The 17,784-nt window shown below is 42.0% G+C and overlaps 4 protein-coding genes across 4 annotated transcripts in view; 1 reads left to right on the top strand and 3 right to left on the bottom strand.

Annotated features, from left to right (window-relative positions):
* Positions 1-1,951, bottom strand: part of LOC115627107 (centrosomal protein of 162 kDa) — a 32,941-nt gene extending 30,990 nt beyond the window's left edge. The window contains exon 1 of the mRNA XM_030522669.1: positions 763-1,951. Within this exon, the coding sequence (XP_030378529.1) occupies positions 763-1,548 (786 nt within the window). The 5' untranslated portion in view covers positions 1,549-1,951. The remainder of the gene's footprint in view (positions 1-762) is intronic.
* A 457-nt stretch (positions 1,952-2,408) lies between these two features.
* Positions 2,409-12,008, bottom strand: LOC115627105 (protein wings apart-like). Its single transcript, XM_030522668.1, has 8 exons — positions 11,744-12,008; positions 9,783-10,902; positions 6,311-8,977; positions 5,231-6,073; positions 4,985-5,157; positions 4,827-4,915; positions 3,964-4,154; positions 2,409-3,894 (listed from the first exon to the last, which is right to left on the bottom strand). The coding sequence occupies exons 2-8, from the start codon at positions 10,731-10,733 to the stop codon at positions 3,613-3,615; spliced, it is 5,196 nt and encodes a 1,731-aa protein (XP_030378528.1). The 5' UTR covers positions 10,734-10,902; positions 11,744-12,008; the 3' UTR covers positions 2,409-3,612.
* A 215-nt stretch (positions 12,009-12,223) lies between these two features.
* LOC115627315 lies at positions 12,224-13,670 on the bottom strand. Its single transcript, XM_030522959.1, has 5 exons — positions 13,462-13,670; positions 12,881-13,018; positions 12,692-12,815; positions 12,477-12,633; positions 12,224-12,419 (listed from the first exon to the last, which is right to left on the bottom strand). Exons 1-5 carry the CDS (start codon positions 13,597-13,599, stop codon positions 12,257-12,259), a joined length of 720 nt encoding a protein of 239 aa, XP_030378819.1. The 5' UTR covers positions 13,600-13,670; the 3' UTR covers positions 12,224-12,256.
* Positions 13,671-17,549: 3,879 nt separating this feature from the next.
* LOC115627386 overlaps positions 17,550-17,784 on the top strand; it is a 33,301-nt gene continuing 33,066 nt past the window's right edge. The window contains exon 1 of the mRNA XM_030523039.1: positions 17,550-17,683. Coding sequence (XP_030378899.1) covers positions 17,550-17,683 — 134 coding nt within the window. The remainder of the gene's footprint in view (positions 17,684-17,784) is intronic.

The following is a 17,784-nucleotide window of genomic DNA, read 5'->3' as shown; positions in this document are numbered from 1 at the left end:
TTGTCAGCCATTGGGACAATTAATTAATTATCGACTTATTGATTAAATTTACTCACTTGTGAATTCGTCATTTCCTTTCATAAACACCTATTTCCTCTAACTTGGCTGCTCAACATAAAATTATATATTTTAAGACTAAATTAACAACCAATTCAATACTTTCTCAATAGGAAAACAAGGTTTTGCATTAATTTGATAAAAGCAACAAATTTATAAACGGAAAGCAGCTCGTAACTTTGTGATTTGTTCCTATTAGTCTTGAATATAAAATTGCCTATTTCGAAAACTATTTATCGACATAACATTTTTTATATTTTTTTTGTTAAAATAAAACAGTTTTGCGATTTTGTGTATATCCCGATTATTAAAAATAAATAAAACGATTAGTTAATAATATTTAACTCTTTATAACATTGTTGTTTCGTGATTTTCACAAAAAAACTTTTTTATGAACTACATACTTATTTCTAAATCCCGATTTTATGATTTTGCCAACAAATGATTTCATTAGGGGTTGTAAACCGCTTAAAATATTCTCAAATTTCATTATCAGAGTTTTTTGTGAATTCATGATATGGTTGCAGAAATACGTTCTTTTAACTTTAACTTTTTTTAATCGATTAATTGCTCATATTTTTGTTAAGCACCCTAAAATGTTTGTTACTTTTAAAGCAGTTTTTGTAAATTCATGATTTTGTCGCATAAACGTGTTCTGTGTGTAACTTGGCAGCTGAAAATAAAGCTGTCTTTTTTTAAACTCACCGTATCCTCATCGTTATCCGTATTGTCCAACAAATGGGTGGCTGTGTGCTGGCTATCCAAATTGGCCGTGAAATTGTGCATGTCCTTGGGCGTGGATTCCTCTGAAATGACAGACTCCGAGGGCAGATTTTCTACAAAGGCCGCAAAGCCACAGTTGCTGCTGCTGGCATTGCTTGACAGACTGGAGTTGAGCAGCTCGCTGGGCGTCTGAGCTTTGTTGTTGGTCTTGGCACTGGGGTGGCAGAATTGGGGTGCCTGGATGACGTGCTCGATGCGGCGCGTGTAGCGCGAGTTCAGCTTAATGCTGCCGTGATGCTGTGGCGAGGACTGCATACACAGCTTATCCTTGTCCACAGCATTGGCCACATTCTCGCCATCGCCGCCGGCGCCACTGCTGTTGCCGCTGTCAATGTTGCCATTGCCGTTGGTGTCGGCTGTCAGGCTACCCAGACGGAGCTGCTGCTGTATTAGACGCTCTGCCTCCAGCAGGAGTTCGTCCACGGAGCGCATATCTGTGCTGTCGGTGAGGCGACTCACTTCCTGAAATATGCTCTCCGGATCGGCCTCGATAGCACAGTCCTGCTCCTTGGCCAGGAACTCAATGATCGAGCTACCGCTGGTATAGTCCAGGGCGTCCAAATCGATGAACGTCCGCTTACTGCCGGACGAAGTATCGCCTATGCTGCTGCTGCCGCCGCCGCCACCGCCACCACTGCCGCCGCTGCCCGTTGCACTCACAACACGCGCGTCTGCCGTCTGTTTGTGCGGACTCAACACTTTTGACATATTGTTAATTAAATTAATATGTTTACTGCCGATGATATTTACTCGACACTTATTTGCTTTTGATATATTTCCTCCGATCGTTTCTATTTTATTTCCTTTTTCATTCACCGAACGTTCCTTGGAACAGCAATTTTGCACGCTTACGCTTTCATTTCAACCGACGACGGACGGACGACATCGCCGCAGTCGCACTCAATTTGATAATTGCCAAAAAAAATTAACAAAATATATATACATACAATATTTGTGTGTGCGAATTACAGAAAAAAATCAACTTGGAGCCGAACTATTTAATTGACTAACGGGCTGTGTGGGGCGATATTACACATATAAACAATTTTTCACATAACTTTGGCTTTTCCGTTTTGGTTTTGCTTGTGCTGCGATACTACTGCCAGTGCTCTGCTTCTTCCTACTGGCGTGCGCAAAAACGCCATTCGCGACGAAACGCACGCACGCTCAAGTCCTGTGGAAAATGGAGTGCCATTCAGCACGAGTGCCAGGGCTGACAAACAAATAAACAAACAAACGTTGCGTATTGCAACAATTCCGTAGCTTTAGGTGAGTTCTGGATATACCGAATCTGCTACAATTAGAGTTTCCTGCAGATTGATCTAATGCTTTTAAATAGAAACAACCACTTAAAACACTTTCCTTTTACTATTATTTAGTTTTGTTTTTTATTTTATTTTTTCAAGAACAATATATGCATCTTTACATATTTACTTTCAAACTACTGCTTGCGCTTGATTTGCTTTGTTGTTGTTGTTTCTGCTGTTATAATTATAAAACACAAAATAAATATAAATTTTGTTCCCGAACTTGATCTTGATCTCTTTTAATCCTAAAATGACATCGTATGTATATATATATTTTTATTTGTTTTTAAATACACATATGTACATATGTATATACATATGTGTATAAGCAGCTATTTGTTACAAGTTATATTTTAATATGCCGTAATTGTAAAACTATAAATTTATGCGTAACGGTGCTTATAAACGTATCTTGTATTATTAATACATATTTTACATTTACATATAAAACCTACGACGTATGTACACTCTCTATGTACATACGGCGCGCCGTTTACCTACAGGTCATCATCACCATCGTTATCCAGCTCGCATATACATATATGTATATGGTATGCATGTGGATTTCTTACTTACTACTATAGAGCGCTATCATTATACATAGGTATAGTTAATGGTTTTTTATATATTTATATATATATATAAAAAAAATGGGACAAAATTAGACGAGAGCGATAAATTTCTTTGCGTAAACATTATATGTATATGTACATCAAATTACATATGTATATATAATTATGGTAATGCGTATAATTAATAGTTGCTAACTTGCTTATGACTATATAACGTACACATATCAGTATTACTTTGTATCTTGGTTGTGGTTGTTGTTTTTGTTGTTGCTGCTGTTTTCAGAATTCAGTTTTCGTTTGTCGTTTGCATAGTGTGTGTGTTCCGTAATTTGTCTTATCTGTCCCGATAATTCTGTTTGTAGGACACTGACCGACCTCCTGACCATCTTATTTAAGAAATTGCTATCACTTTTTGTTAACACATACACATGATGATTATTCTTTAATAAAATGATGCTACTAGAGTGATGTACTAATGCTAAATTTTACATATATGTATATATAAAAAAAAATTGAAATTAAATAATAATAGAATAAAAGCACATACATAAAATTGTTGCTTTTAAAATCGTAAGGGTAGCCAGTCGAGAGGACAAAATAAATAGTGCACAACAAAAAATTGGATACATACTACACCTATTATGATAAAGCTTAGACGACATTGCTGATCCATTATTATATACGTAAATACATACACATAACAAAACTACATAAACAATTAATTACAAACAAACTATTTGTTTTGGTGGCAGGCTTTCTCTTTCTCTTTTTTTGTATGCGTTTGCGCGTGTGTCCATTTGCGTGTGGGTGTCGCAGTGGGTGTGGGTATGCGCGTGGGCATGGGTGCGAGTGTGTGAATATGGATGTGGACTTTGATGTGGATGGTATTGCAATTATCTGTGATTACTGTAGGTCTTATAAACACGAGGCATATTACTGCTTCTCGCCGTCGTCGTCGCCGTCGCACTATTTGGTGGCGATGAGCTGCCTGCCTCCGTTGGGGGCACGTTGCCACTTGTGCTGCTGGTGGTGCTGCTGATTTGGTGATGGTGCGTGGTCTCTAGATTTAACGGCATTGTATGCTCGTCTGAGTGCTCATAGATATAGTCACGTTTCTTAAAATTGTCAATGATTTTCTTCGTTGACTTCATGTGCGCCACAAATGCGGCTTCCAACTGTGGAAAGCAAACACAGTTTACTTAGCAAACAAATCTCTCAAATTTCAATTACAATTTAATACGTACACTAGATGTTAGGCTCATGAACGTATGATACTTCTCCAGCACGCCAATGATCTCCTTAAAGCTGTTGCCACGCAACTGACGTCTCAAAACGTTCTCATACTCCTCATTGTCAGTTATCAGGTTGCCAATAAGTATGGCCGCATAGCTGCCCTTAAGGGTGTGCTCCATGTGGTGGCCGGCGCGTTGGACAACTGCAGAAGAGAATAGTCGTATTATTATGGAATCAGTTACTGTATGGCTTAAAAACAAAACTTGTAATACATATAATACAATTATTTTCAAATAAAATCCCTAGCTGGAACTCTTTTAAGTTCGTACAACGCCTTAATTTGGTCCACCATTTCATTCTCATTGTAGACTCTGTAATTCGGAAACAATGCTTTTTTGTTTTTATCACCGTAGAAACTTGGCACTTTTCACCATTTCCATGCCCGTTTCTTTTGTGGGAAAAATCCAAAATAATGCAGAGTAACACAAACATAAAATGGGGACTGGGGACATTTCAAAATTCTTATAAATTTGTTATTTAGTATAAGCAATCTATAAACTATACTGCGATAGATGAAAAGAATAGATGAAAGAATATTTGAAACAGAGTGAAAGGAACATCACGGTGATATAAGAGGGTGCGTGAAGTATAAGTATTTAATATCATATAATCTTTAAGTTTCTTTTAGGTCTGCTTAGAGCAAATAGCGATTCACGACCTCAGATGAGTGGAATATTGTTGGAATAAACTATTTGTTTAACAAAAAAGGTAGACTTTTCTTTTGTCTGTTTGAAGGAAAATTAATTTTAGTTCAAAGTTCCAGATATTTACAATTTAAACGAATATCATCTTTATCGACCTCCACAATACTTACGGTTATTGACAGTCTCTTCCACCTCCTCCTGCTTCTTCTTGCTCTTCTCGTTGTTCTCCAAAAATGCATCCGTATTCTTCTCGACCAGCCTGAGAAAATAAAAAGGAGAAAAGAAGAGTTCAGATATATTTCATAATGGATAGCAATGGGTAACTCACTTGGCCAGCTCCTCGCATTTGTAAAAGTACTCAAGAAGCGCTTGAATTGCAGTCACGCTCTGGTCATTCTGTGGCGGATGATCAGCGATATATTCGGGTGGTGCATATGCTTGCATAAGGGCCGCACGATTTGGAAGTGTGTGCATGCTCAGATTGATGAGCAGCGTGAGAACCTAATGGGGAAACCGAATCAAATGTTTTATCACTTAGCTTAGAACAAAGGTGGAGAGATAGATGGGTACTCACCAATATGCTAAGCTCAAAAACGCAACGGTCCGGTATTAGGTTGGAGGCCAAGAGCAGCAAATGGAAGCTCGTCTCAATGACATCGCTGCGTCGTCCTAGGAGTTCAGCACCCAGCGATGGTTGGGCCTCGTTAAATGTGTGCGTGAGGTTGATTAATACCTTCATGACTGGAATAAGGAGCTCGCGCATAGCCACACCCACGCCTTGGCCTTTGCCGTTGCCTCCCGCCTCCGTTGTGGGATGTAGCACCAATTGGCGATCACATAAGCGATACAGCATGCACAGCGTGTCCACGGCTCGCCCATTGGCAAAGGTCAGCATGTAGCGTTGATTTGTCTCGTTGTGCTGTGTGACGTTCTCCAGCACGCGCAGACACCGTGCGACTGTCTGCATATTATCCAGCAGGGATTGGTGCCACGTAATGCCAGCGGCGACATTGCTGCGCTCAATTATCGGTTGACAGAAGTCCGAGATGGTCTTAATAATGTGCTCGAGACCGCCTAGTTTGCGCAGATCCTCCTTAAACCATTCACCAGCACGTTTGGATGTCAGCGACAGCAACGTTTCCATGGCCAGGGTGCCGACGGTGATGGATTCGACATTTAAATGGGTGCCCTTGCCTTGCGCCTTGATCTCCTCGCAGAGTTCGCGCACTTTCTGTTTGTTGCGTTCATAGTTGGCGTGATCGGAGGGTGCAGAAATGCCTTCAGCCTCAAGCAGATTGATCATCAGTTCGAGTGAGTCACGATCGAGATCCATGTTGAGACCCTCCTGTGAGAGTATGTACATTATGGCGGAGGTGCAGAGGCCCAGGCTCAGATCCTTATTAGCATCAGAAAGTGCCTTAAATGGAAAAGAATTTAGTGAGTTAAAGCTAATGGAAGCTTCTGATCAATAACACTCTTTAAATGACTATATCTCTTAAACCAGTTTCTTTTTCATTCAAAATGTGTGCGCTCTCTGTGGTTGAGAAATATGCCATATCAAGTTGTTATTATAGACTCAGTTTTGAAATATTGCCAATAAGCTGAATAGCAACAAGGAGAATATTTCAAAGGATGTTAGAAAGTCTGCACTTACCTTGAAAAATTTGGTTACCACGCCATGGGCACGCACATGCATGCGGAACGAAGGCGTCATGCATTTTGTGGCCAACTGCAGTGCTGAGAGACAGCGTGTGGGTAATGGATTGTGCGGCTGCAGCGCATCCAGTATGTATTCAACATCGTCGTCCATTTCCTGATACTCGCCAATCTCTTGTATTTGATGCGCCGTCTTCACATTACGCACAACCGTATAGTATTCCTTAGTCTTGCGATCGACTCGCACACTGGTGACTGAGGATTCGGCATTGCTGAGACTTCCGCCAGATCCGCTACCACCGACGCCGACACCACCAGAAGCAACACCTCCTCCGCCTCCTCCACCACTCAGGGCATCGTCCAGATCGAAGTGATTGCCACCACTGGCGTTTGTGGGTGCCGATTGCGCATTGGGTTTGGCACCACGCGTCAATTTGCCCATTGAGGGACTTTCGCCGCGCAAGGAACCACCGCCGCTGCCACTGGACGTATTATTATTCGAGGAGCTATCACCAAAGTCCGCATAGATGGCATCCGCAGCAGATTTGCCAGCAACCAGAGCATCTGCCTTGACGCCACCGCCACTCGTGGTCGAGGGTGAGGCATTGCTGGCATCGCTTCCAGTTCCAGCACCATTGGCCTCCAATGCTGCATCCCAGCTGTGTTTATACAGATGCCTTTTGGCCACTGTGGCCGGTTGTGCCTGATCGGAACGCACTAGCGTACGACTCTTAAAAATGCTGCCCTTCTTCTTCGATATGACCAGTTTGACGGCGCCTCGTTGCTCAGCTGCTGGCACCTCTCCACTATCGACAGCTTCTTCAGCGGTTCCAGCAGCGGCAGCAGCTGCGGCCGCCGCCGCTGCATTTGCTTGATTGGCTACTTGCGTGTCCAGCGTGAGTGTTCGCTTGAATTTATCTTTAAACTTGTAGTCCCGAGGTGGAGGCGATGATGTTGACCCATCATGCTGGAGCGAGGAATTGTTCGAATTATTCGAAAGGTCATCGGTAAGCGCGTCCAGCGGCAAGTTGTGCGGCATTTTGGCTGGCGTGGGCTGTGAATCTGCATCCATATCCATAGCCATGTCGTCTTCGGGCGTCGGATCGCTTTCCGGCTCCAAGTGCGTCACTTGTGGATTCTTGCGTTTCCGGCCATAACTTCGTTGCGTTCCAAGATCATTTGATTTGCCAGCTTCCGCTTTTCCAGCTAAATTGGCGGCAATTTTGCTTATATTGTTATTATTATTGTTGGTGTTGGTACTGCTTGCCGCGTTGTTGTTGGCACGTGGAGGGCGTCCTCGGCGTGGAGCGGCTACCACAGTAGTTGTCGTCTGTTGTTCCGCCTCATTGTCCAGCATAGCCAATGCCGTATTTTTATCTGGAGTGGTCTCACCCACATCCATATTGCTCTCCGATTCCACTTTCTTGGCGCGACCACGCGTCGCTCGTTTGCCACTTGGCGTCACTGGCTCGGGAATAGCAGTTGCTGGCTTACCACGGCCGCGCGTTCGTGTCGTCGTTGCTGGCGGTGGTGATGGTTCCGCAGCTGGTGCAGCTATTGCTACAGCCACATCTGTGCTTTGGACAGCTGCGGCGGTGGGCACTGCTCTGCGTGGTCGTCCGCGAGTCGAGCGCTTCGGCTGTTGACCTTCCGCCTCTGGTTCCTTGTCGCTCGCATCGCCATTAAGCGTAGCCGTCGCCACTTCGCCGCGCAATACAGCTAGAATATCCTCCTGAAGGGGCTCCTCGGCAATTGGCACTCGCGTGTGCGCCTCATTTCCGACATTCGTCGCTCCGTCTATGGTCATCATCATGGACTCGAGTCGCGATTCGATGTCCGAGGGTGGCGCCACCAGTGATGAGTGTTGACTCGTCTCCAGATCACTAGTTATCACACTGGAGCCGCGACTGCGTATCACACAACTGTCCTCCTGGACGGCTTGCGCCAAAAGCTGTGGCGTACTGTTCCCCTTTGACGAGATGCTGCCCAACACTGATGATTGCGAGTCGAAATCGTGCTCGGAGCGGGTGGTCGGAGAGATGACGTGGCCGCGGTGATGATGCGGCAACGCGTGCGGATGCTGCACTTGGTCGGTGCTAAGCGCCAAATGTGGTGATGGCGTTTTGAATTCGGAGGCGGAAACGTGCGCCGCCGTCGTCGTTGCTACTCCAGGTGCTGTGGTTGTTGCTGCGGGGGCCGGCAACAGCTGCTCAAGTGCTGCGTGCTTGGGATGTTTGTGTTTCTTGCTTTTGGATTTCTTTTCAGCAGCCGCCTTGGCGATGGCGTTGCGTATAACGTCGGTTTTAATGATCAACTTCAGTCGCTCTTTGGGCGGCTTATCCGGTGATATTTTCACAGTACAATAGTTGATCTCAGGTGGTTCCTCCTCCTCGTCTTCCTCTTCTTCTTCTTCCTCCTCTTCGTCGTCGTCGTTGTTGTTGTTATTGTTTGTAGTGCTTGCTTCTATTGCTGGCGGCGGACGTGGCGGTTTCACAATTATTTTTGGCGTACTTGGTGCAGGAACTTTAACTTCAACATCGTATGCTTCACTGGCATCCGGCGCCTCAAAATCATGAGGCTGCTGCTGTTGTTGTTGGTGCTGCTGCTCAGCAGGCGAAGCATTTGGTGGCTCCTCACTATCTGTACTGACGAGACGCGAAGTGCCCTGAAAAATAAATAAACAAACACTTTTTACACTGCTTCTTTAACTTAGTTTCAGTTTTTTTTTTTATTTTTTAATATTCTTGTTGTACGACGTGGGAAAATTGAAAAAGCGTACTAAAAAATCCACGACAGCTACGGCCGCTCGTCAAATGAAATAAAGAAAAAAGTAGAACAACAACAACGACGACGAAAACTCCATTCGCTGTAAAAGCGCGCGTAATTTAACCGTTCGTTTTGTTGTTGTCGATTTCTCTTTCGCACACACGCGCAAACACATGCATTCACATGCACTTACGCAGCGGCACGATAGAAAGAAAAAGAGAGAGAGAGAGAGAGTGCGCAGCTGGGGTTTGATCTACAGCTTCTTCCGTTAGTTTTTTTATATTTCGATATCAACGATAACATCGATATGCATAATGAATGTTTTTGTTTGTATTTGATACTTAAATGTTCAATATACACACATAAACAAATACAGTGGCTTAAACAAGAACATTGTATTTTATGGCCATGGCCCATGAACTAAGTGCATACATACGAACATATGTATATGTAAGAAAGTATTATTTACTCTTGAATTTATTCAACTATGCCACGGGATCAACAATTGATGCAAAACCATCAAGACATGGCATCAGTTTTTCACACAACTCTTTCTAAATGATATAGTTTCTTTGACAGTTATGTATGTATGTACATATATGATAAATTGATCTGACATGGTCGGTCTCGACACATTATCATACACCTTTTAGTCAAGGGTATAACAGGCTTATATCAGTTACCCTTATGTAAAACGGACTCACCTTGGAAATGCGCAACACTATCGGCGGATGCTCCGGCGTACGGGACGCACTAGACGAGGCAGATGGCACTGGCACTGTTGTTGTGGTTGCTGCTGCGGGTACACTTATGGGTGGCGGCAACGTCGCCACCGTCGCTGCCTCGGATGTGGTTACCGCTTCTGCTTCTGCAGTGGAGTTATTTATATCCAGCTCTACTGCCGCAGCTTTTGGAATGATCAGATCTTTGACGGGTGTTGGATAGCGCTCATCATCATCGACCTCACAATAGTTGACCGCCTTGCGTGCCCGTCCCAAAATGCGTGAAGGTGGCGCTTCCGGCTTCAATTTCTTCTCCTCTTTTAGCTTTTTCTTCTTGCCCTTCGGTTCGACAGCTGGTGAAGCGCTTGTATCCAACCCATCAGCCAACTCCTTCAACGCACCGGGCGTTGCGACAGCAGCCAAGTTGGCCTTCTTCTTTTTGGGTGACTTGCGTTTCCGCTCTGCGGAATTGCCTTTTCCTCCTCCTGTCGACTTATGGTTACCATGCTCCTGTGTGGGCGTGGTAGCCGATCCCGTCATTCCCGCCCCGTGGTCTCGTGTCGGCGATGTGGCGACACAGTGTGGCAACTGCTGAATGATTTGTGCTATAACCTCTGGCGGAGCGGCATTGCGCGATTTGAAGAACTTTTTCGGTTTGGGCGGCTCCGGCACCGACACGGACAGATCGTGAGGATCATGCTCATGCGTTGAGGCTGGACTCTGGGCGGGACTGGCGGCAGCAGCGGCAGCCGCTGCAGCAGCAGCCATCGGATGCAGAGCCGATAAAGTATAGGTGCGTGTCGATGTGAAACCCATTTTCCCCCATTTCCCAACTGTGCCCACGGACCGTGCCACTGTCGGACGATTGGTGTTCTCCTTCTCCTTGCAGAGCGAGTCCAGTGGCACAACAATGTTTTTGCCCCAGCGCGACATTTTGACGCGGACGCTGAGGCACTTTGCAGCGTATGATCCCGAATCTGATTGCAGTTGTTGATGTTTTTGTTGTTCTTATTGCAGTTGCCTATTGTTGTTGTTGATTCCGTTTTACTATTTATCCTATGCACTTTGCACGTGCAGTGGCAGCCACTCCTGTTGAATTATTCTGCAATGGAGACCAATTGAAGGCCAACATTTTTAAACGTTTTAATTATTTGTTAATCGCGTTAATTTTCACAATTCGCTGTTGCTGCGTTTTTATACATATTTTGACAATGGTAGGGCAACACTCACGCACACAAACACAAAAACGCAGCAGATGTCAAAAGGCAACAACAGCAAAACACAACAAATCTAAAAGGCATTAGCACAGTAAGAGTGCGAGTGAGCAAACAATATTGCACAAGAGAGGCGTGCATGCGTGTGTGTGCGTACCTGTGTGTTTGTTGTATGTGTTTGTGTGCATTTCCAATTTTTTTATCGGAACACAAAAACATCAATGCAAAATTAATTGCATTCTCACAAAACAATATTTAAGCTGCATGATCTTGGATAGGCCGTTAAATGTTTTTATTTTCTTATTGAATATTCATTCCGTTGGCAGCTTTGGCCGTGACCATGGCGGGAATTGTTGGTGTTGGCTGGACGATGACAGCTCAGGCATCACCTGAAGAAACATTTGAGGACGACAGCAACGACGACGCAGTGTTTGTTGTTGTTCTTGTTGTTGTGATTCGCTTATTGCGTGAATGCATGTGCTGCATATGTGTATGTATGCCTGAACATGCATGTGTATGCGTTCAAGTAGGAATGCAGCAGCGAAAGAAAAAAAAATAAACGAAAACTTCGTATTCGCTTATTGGCGCAATTTTGTTGCACGCACTGATTTTTCGCTATTATTCGCACACACACACACACGACTGTAACAACCACCATATAAATATTATTTAACGCACAAACCAAACGATCTTTGTTATTTTGGTATATATATGTATATGTTAGTTTACCGAGCTACATGTGTTTTCGTTGCGCACACACATTTTTCACCATTTTCTCCCCAAGCGGACACAATAAAAACGAGAGCTACAATTATAGCTGATGTTGCTGCTTCTTCTTGCGAGATTTTGATCTGGGTAATGGATGTTAAGCTCGCGAAAACTTTTCCCTCATGTGCTGAACACAATTTAAGCCCGCAATTGTTGTTTGTTCTTTTGGGGCAAGAGAAATTGCCTTAAAGCAAAACAAAACACAAGATAACTCTTTTTTTTCGAACGCAGTTTCAGCTATACAATTCAATGGTGCTTCTTCTTACTTTTCACGTTTTGTCGAATTAGCCATTCGCAGCGGGTGGGCAAACATAGTATTGGTAATGAACACTGAACAGGGTTGCAGAGCAACCACAGGCGGTGGTAGTTTGACTTGGTGCCGCTAGAGGGATTGAACTGTACATCTATTGGTAATATTGAAAAACTAGGCTGTGCGCGATATTTAAAATATCAATGATTTCGTATTATTGTTTATTACGGCTGATTGATAACTTTGAACATATCTTTAGCATATTTACGATCTTCCAGAATATATGCTAGCGGATCGTTACTGCTAGACTCCGTTCGGGACTCACAAGAGGTTTGGTTGATTGGAAACATGAAGGATAAATCAATATCATAGCGTGGAAGTTTCTCTCTGGAATGAACGAAATTTGTTATCCCTATACATTTTGGCGTAAAATTAACGTCCCACCTTAGGAAATTAATGACATTGTCGCCCAGGGTGGGTTCTCGTGATAGCAATAGAGCAGAAAGATACCGTGGATGTTTCTTCTTTTCGGCACAATGCATGATTAGGCCCCAGGACTTGTAGTCTGTGTCTAGCACATAGGTGTTGTAAATTCCCTCATCTGTGTTAATAAATAAAACTGATTAGAACTATTAATTCACGCCACAAATCATACTCACAAATGTCCTCGGTGTGCATCCAATGGCCGGGAGACTCAAAATTCGGTATATTCCATGTAATGTTGCCCTGCAAGCTCTCCCGCAATGGATCTTCCGCAAAAATGTAGGTGAAGTTCATGGTTATCTATGGATTATAATCATAGAGTAAAGAGAATGCAGAATGCGATCGCGGTATTCGTCGTCCCTTACGTGTTTCTCTTCGGCATTCCATCCGAAGATGCTGCGCATGCACGCGTATTCCGGTAACTCCTCGGTGGAGGCATAATATTGGACCACATGCCAGAAACCCATCATCGATTCCAAGTCAAAGTTGCGTATTTCGCGGACCTATTGGTGAATGATTTTGTAGTTCTTACAGTTGCATTTAAATGTGGCATTAGCTTTGTTTTCTATATCTGCTTTTTTCTCTTAAAGATTTGTAGCGTTCTCAAAATTTGGCTGTTCAGATAATCGATTAAGGAATTTTATTTAGATATAAACGTAATCATAGGTTGAACAGTGCTAATAGCAGTGCAGGCAGGTGGTGTTAAGAAATGAATGGAATATGTAGTACATATGTATATATGTGTGTATATAGGTGCCTCCAATTAGTCTTCATAATCGAAAGTCCTAGAGAATTGCGTACTTATATCAAGAAATTATCTATTGGGAGGCTAGCGGATTTCCAAGACTAATGTTTACAAACAAATTGATCAGCCGCCGAATCATAATATAATCGAACTACAAGTACTATATAATCAAAAATCGCTCTCCACAGATATAGTACGTACTTTTGGACAGCGTCGTCGCAGATCTGTGCGCTTCTTATTGGCCGTATAGCTGTTGTACTTCATCCAGGAAATGGTGCTCGGCAATGCGATTAGCAATGCGAGTAGCGACCAAAGCGCAGTCTTGGCCAATGACGTCATCGTGTAATAGAGAGCGACAGACCGATTTAACGATAGAGAATAAATGCAGCAATTTGATTTTTTGTTTTTACAAAAGCAAATCCATAGACGCGCACGCCATCGCGTTGTCGGAGGCACTGAATGCGATATATGGGATGGACGGCAAACAGAGCAGCCCAACGGATGACAACAACAGCAACAGCAACAACAACATTTTGCGGATAAGACGCATATTTCTGTATAAATATATGTACATTAGTAGTATATACATATAAAATATGTAATTCTCTTTCATTTCATTTCATTTGGCATACAACAAGTTCTGTTCTTATCTCCATCCGCATCCGCACACACACACACACACCCCAGTGGGATTAAATATTAACATTCTAAGTACTTACCAGTGGATATACTATATGCATATATACTCGTGGTAATCAACAATTTGTGAGCAAATCAGTTTAAAGCTTATCGATGAGGAAAGGAATTTGAACTGAAGCTGAAAAGAAGCTTTCAACTATAAATTATATCTACTTTTAATTTTAGGTCACGGCCTTTTGATAAAAAAAAAACTGATTATAAGATTATCTTAAAAATAGAGTAAAAATATATTTTCAACTTTGCAGATAAAGCAATTGAGTCCAATGCGATATTTAATATTTTTGTAATTATTTAAGACTTTTTGTGTCATCAGTTTTCTATTACAATTTTTAACAAATATGTTTGTCGCCCATAAATAAAATATGAAATAAAAATATAAAGTTGAGATTAAATATATATTTATTTCTATAAATGAACATTCCCTTTTCAATTGTTATCTCAACTATTTATTTATTTATGTGAAATGCTATATACATAACTATTTAAAAAAACATGATTGTACATTTAATCTTGAATAGTAGATCTAGTAGATCTGGCTAAGAATGTTCAAATGAAATCTTATCTCACTTTAAAAAAGTGAAAATATATCTTCAATCACATAATTCTTTTTTAATTATTAAATTGGTATAAAACTTTCAATTATGCGCAAACTTGGCTCTCTTCACTCATTTTTCATATGATTCATTGATTCTCTTTGGTTTTCTAAGTGGATTTGTAAACATTTGTAGGCAAATCGAAAAGCGAACCCTATAAGTATGCTGTATTTATTTGTAATCGTGTTTCAATTTCATTGAATGGGCGAAGTTATTTCCAGCACATTTTTTTGTAACTCTTTAGTCTTTATTTAAGATCTGCCATAGGTTGTAAAATTATTTAATTTCATGAAAACTTTGAATTTGATTTCTGCTTCCTGAGCTCGGTTCGAGTCACTTAGGAACAAACTAAAAAAAAATTTGAAATAAATTTAAATGGTTTTCTATGTTTTTGTAAACTTTCCAAACATTTTCTAGAACTGAAATGTTTCATTATTTTTAAAAAGCAATATTAAAAATATCAGAAAAAAAAAAAACGTTTTCTTTAAATACGAAGAACATATTTCAGTTCAGAAGTTTGATATTGTTAGGCAAAAGCGTATGGTGGGAAAGAAAATTTATTGGTTCGGTTTCAAGTTTTCCTATTATCACTATTATACATATATATATGTACATATATACGAGTATATATAGATAGTCTTGAATGCGAATGCAGTGGAGTGTGGGCCCCCCACCTTTGCACCCAGAATGCCCACCAGATACAACATTATGTTGTATTTTTATTTTTAGAAATGGCAATTTGTGTTCTGTGGCTTGCGAACTCAACGCTACTTGCCTGCCAAAAAAAAAAAAATTTAAGCAAAATCAAAATCAACAGCAATGTCAACGTCAACATCAACGCGGGCCTCTCGCTCGGCATCATGGCATTCAATCCAATATCCAAGAACTACGCAGTACAACTTTCTCGCAGCAGCAGCGGCCACGGCTGCGGCAGAAGGAAGAGGATGGGGATGGGGATGAGGAAGAGGAGAAGGAGGAGGAGGAGAAACGGATGGAAGGAGCAGGAAGGCGTAGCAGAAGAATCGACAACTTTTCAGTTGAAATGTTGTGTGCCCAGCGAGCCATTTGGCCGGCAAGCGGGCAAAAAGATAAAAACCGAAAACAAAAAAATATTCACCTGTGGTATGCAGACAAGAGGAAACATTTTAATAGCCAGAAAATGTATTCTTTACGATTGCCAGAACACCAACATGGACACTTTCTCTTTAGTGCGAAACTCGTTGGGCGGCATTTTCACGCAGCCAGCGGCGACATCCTAAGAGAAGCCAGTCCCAGTCTCAGTCTCGGTCTCAGTCCCAGACACAGACGTCCGAGGCAGACGGCGGACGGAAGACGCTGGACAGTAGACCCGCACTTGCTTTCCTTCTTCTTCCGCCTTCGTTTGGGAGGCTGCTGTTGCTGATGCTGCTGATGCGGCGTCTGGTTTGGTCAGCCGCTTGGCCGCTTGGCCACTTGGCCACTTGGCGTGCCCAAAAACGGTGCAACTTTCGACGCATCGTCGACGACCATGACCACGATAGCAGACGATGATGATGATGATGATGATGAACGAGATGATGGAGATGATGAAGACAACAACGAAGACGAAGACGCTGGCCAACTGCCAACACAGGCCCAGTTCCGGCTTCTATGAGCAGAGCCATCAAACAAATGCGAGGCATCAAAAGCAGTTTGTTTTTTTTTTCAAGTTATCAAATAAAGAAGAAGAAAAAGTTTTTAATCCGAAATCCGCCTCAACTTTTGAAGAAACGAAATATACAAATATATTTTTTCAAACCAAAAAATGAAATACTATTAATGTGTGATTTGTTAAAATGTTAAAAACAGACCTCTAAATATTATAAATGAAGGTGTTCTTAGCTCTCCGGCTGATCGTTTTTTTTTTTAGTAATCTACACTTTTCTGACATTTTTGATCGCTTTGCCTATCACTGTGTAGCACATGATCCCTTTCGATTTCTGTGCTCAAAATACTATTATATTATATATACAGATCTCTTCCACCTTTCCTCTGTCATGCTTCATCGTTTTTTAAAGATTATTTCAAAACGAAAGCCTGGCTATGTTTTCTGAGTCCAAAAACAATTTCAACTCAACGAATTCAGTTCCATCAAAATCAGAATAAAATACAATGGACTTTTTAAAGGTCTACAGACATCTAAAGACAAGGAATACCTATAAGAAAAGGACTTGAAGCACTTTGCTGTTGGACTATGTTTGTACAAAGATTCGTATAAGGCTGATACAATTTGGATTCATTTAGGACTTAGTTTTTTTTTTTTTCAAAGAAGATATTATGAAATATTAGAAAACGGGTTTCAGCAAAAGCTGAAAACTTTCCTTGAAAGATATTATGTTACTTAAGACGACTCGAATGCCTTCCTATTGTCTAGGGATTGTCTTAGATACGGACAAAAATAAATATAACCTTCCATTTAAAAATAATTTTCAATGAAAATAAAAACATCTGTGATATTGTCCGTAAAATGTCTAACCGAGGGTAATACTTATAAGTACTATATCTCGAAAATGTAGAAAACAGTCTTCAGCTTGAAAATGCGGACTGTTTGGAAATCGTGGCGCCACGCCTGCGCTGTCGAGCGCTTCAGTATTTCAGTGCTTGAGTGATTGAAAGGATGTATGTTTAAGTTCAGGCAGCTGTTGGTGTAGACCTGCTAACCCATATTCCTCTAGTTGTTTGGTTGAAACCGAAACGTTAGCCGGCACTCACAAATTTTTAACTCTTTGATGGACGGATGGATGGATGGATGGATTGGTTGGCACTGCCTCAGTGTTTGAGTGTTTAAGGTTTTCGTGCACGCGTCTGACATGGAAACACACAAATGTCAACTCAAGACTCTGGCAACACACACTTGCCAAGTTGTGGCTTCTTTCTAACTGCCCCTCCTCCCCCCAGATCCAGTCGTGTAGGCTGCACCTTTTGGTGCTGCTTTCCAGTCAGAGTGTGTGTCTCAGGCATTTGTCACTAAACGCCCAAATGCCGAAATCATTGGCCAGCCTAGAGGTGTTGGTCGATTTCTCAATGAACAATAAAGCGCTTAACAACAACAATAAGCACAATAACTACTATTACTACTGCTACGCACGCAGCAACCGCAAGTGTCTTAAAAGGTAAGTCAGCAATTTAGGAAATTAAATAAAGAAAGACAGACAGATGGAAAAAATACGCGTCATGCGACGCAGTTAGTGCGCGCTTAAATATTTGAAATGCG

The sequence above is a fragment of the Scaptodrosophila lebanonensis genome, unplaced genomic scaffold (assembly GCF_003285725.1).
Source record: "Scaptodrosophila lebanonensis strain 11010-0011.00,11010-0021.00 unplaced genomic scaffold, SlebRS2 tig00000092-arrow-pilon, whole genome shotgun sequence".
NCBI classification, from domain to species: Eukaryota; Metazoa; Arthropoda; class Insecta; order Diptera; family Drosophilidae; genus Scaptodrosophila; species Scaptodrosophila lebanonensis.
Note: the sequence above shows the minus strand (reverse complement) of the source record. Positions and strands in the feature narration are given on the sequence as shown.

Bases quoted from the DNA above. Each gene is read 5' to 3' on its own strand.
- LOC115627105 (XM_030522668.1), bottom strand. From the start codon at position 10,733: ATGTCGCGCTGGGGCAAAAACATTGTTGTGCCACTGGACTCGCTCTGC. The intron at 4,916-4,984 runs GTGAGTTACCCA...TTATTTTCTCAG, and splicing joins AAATGCGAGGAGCTGGCCAA to GCTGGTCGAGAAGAATACGG. The intron at 3,895-3,963 runs GTACGTATTAAA...TGCTTTCCACAG, and splicing joins TCATGAGCCTAACATCTAGT to TTGGAAGCCGCATTTGTGGC.
- LOC115627315 (XM_030522959.1), bottom strand. From the start codon at position 13,599: ATGACGTCATTGGCCAAGACTGCGCTTTGGTCGCTACTCGCATTGCTA. The intron at 12,816-12,880 runs GTAAGGGACGAC...TATAATCCATAG, and splicing joins GGAATGCCGAAGAGAAACAC to ATAACCATGAACTTCACCTA. The intron at 12,420-12,476 runs GTGGGACGTTAA...CGTTCATTCCAG, and splicing joins AATGTCATTAATTTCCTAAG to AGAGAAACTTCCACGCTATG.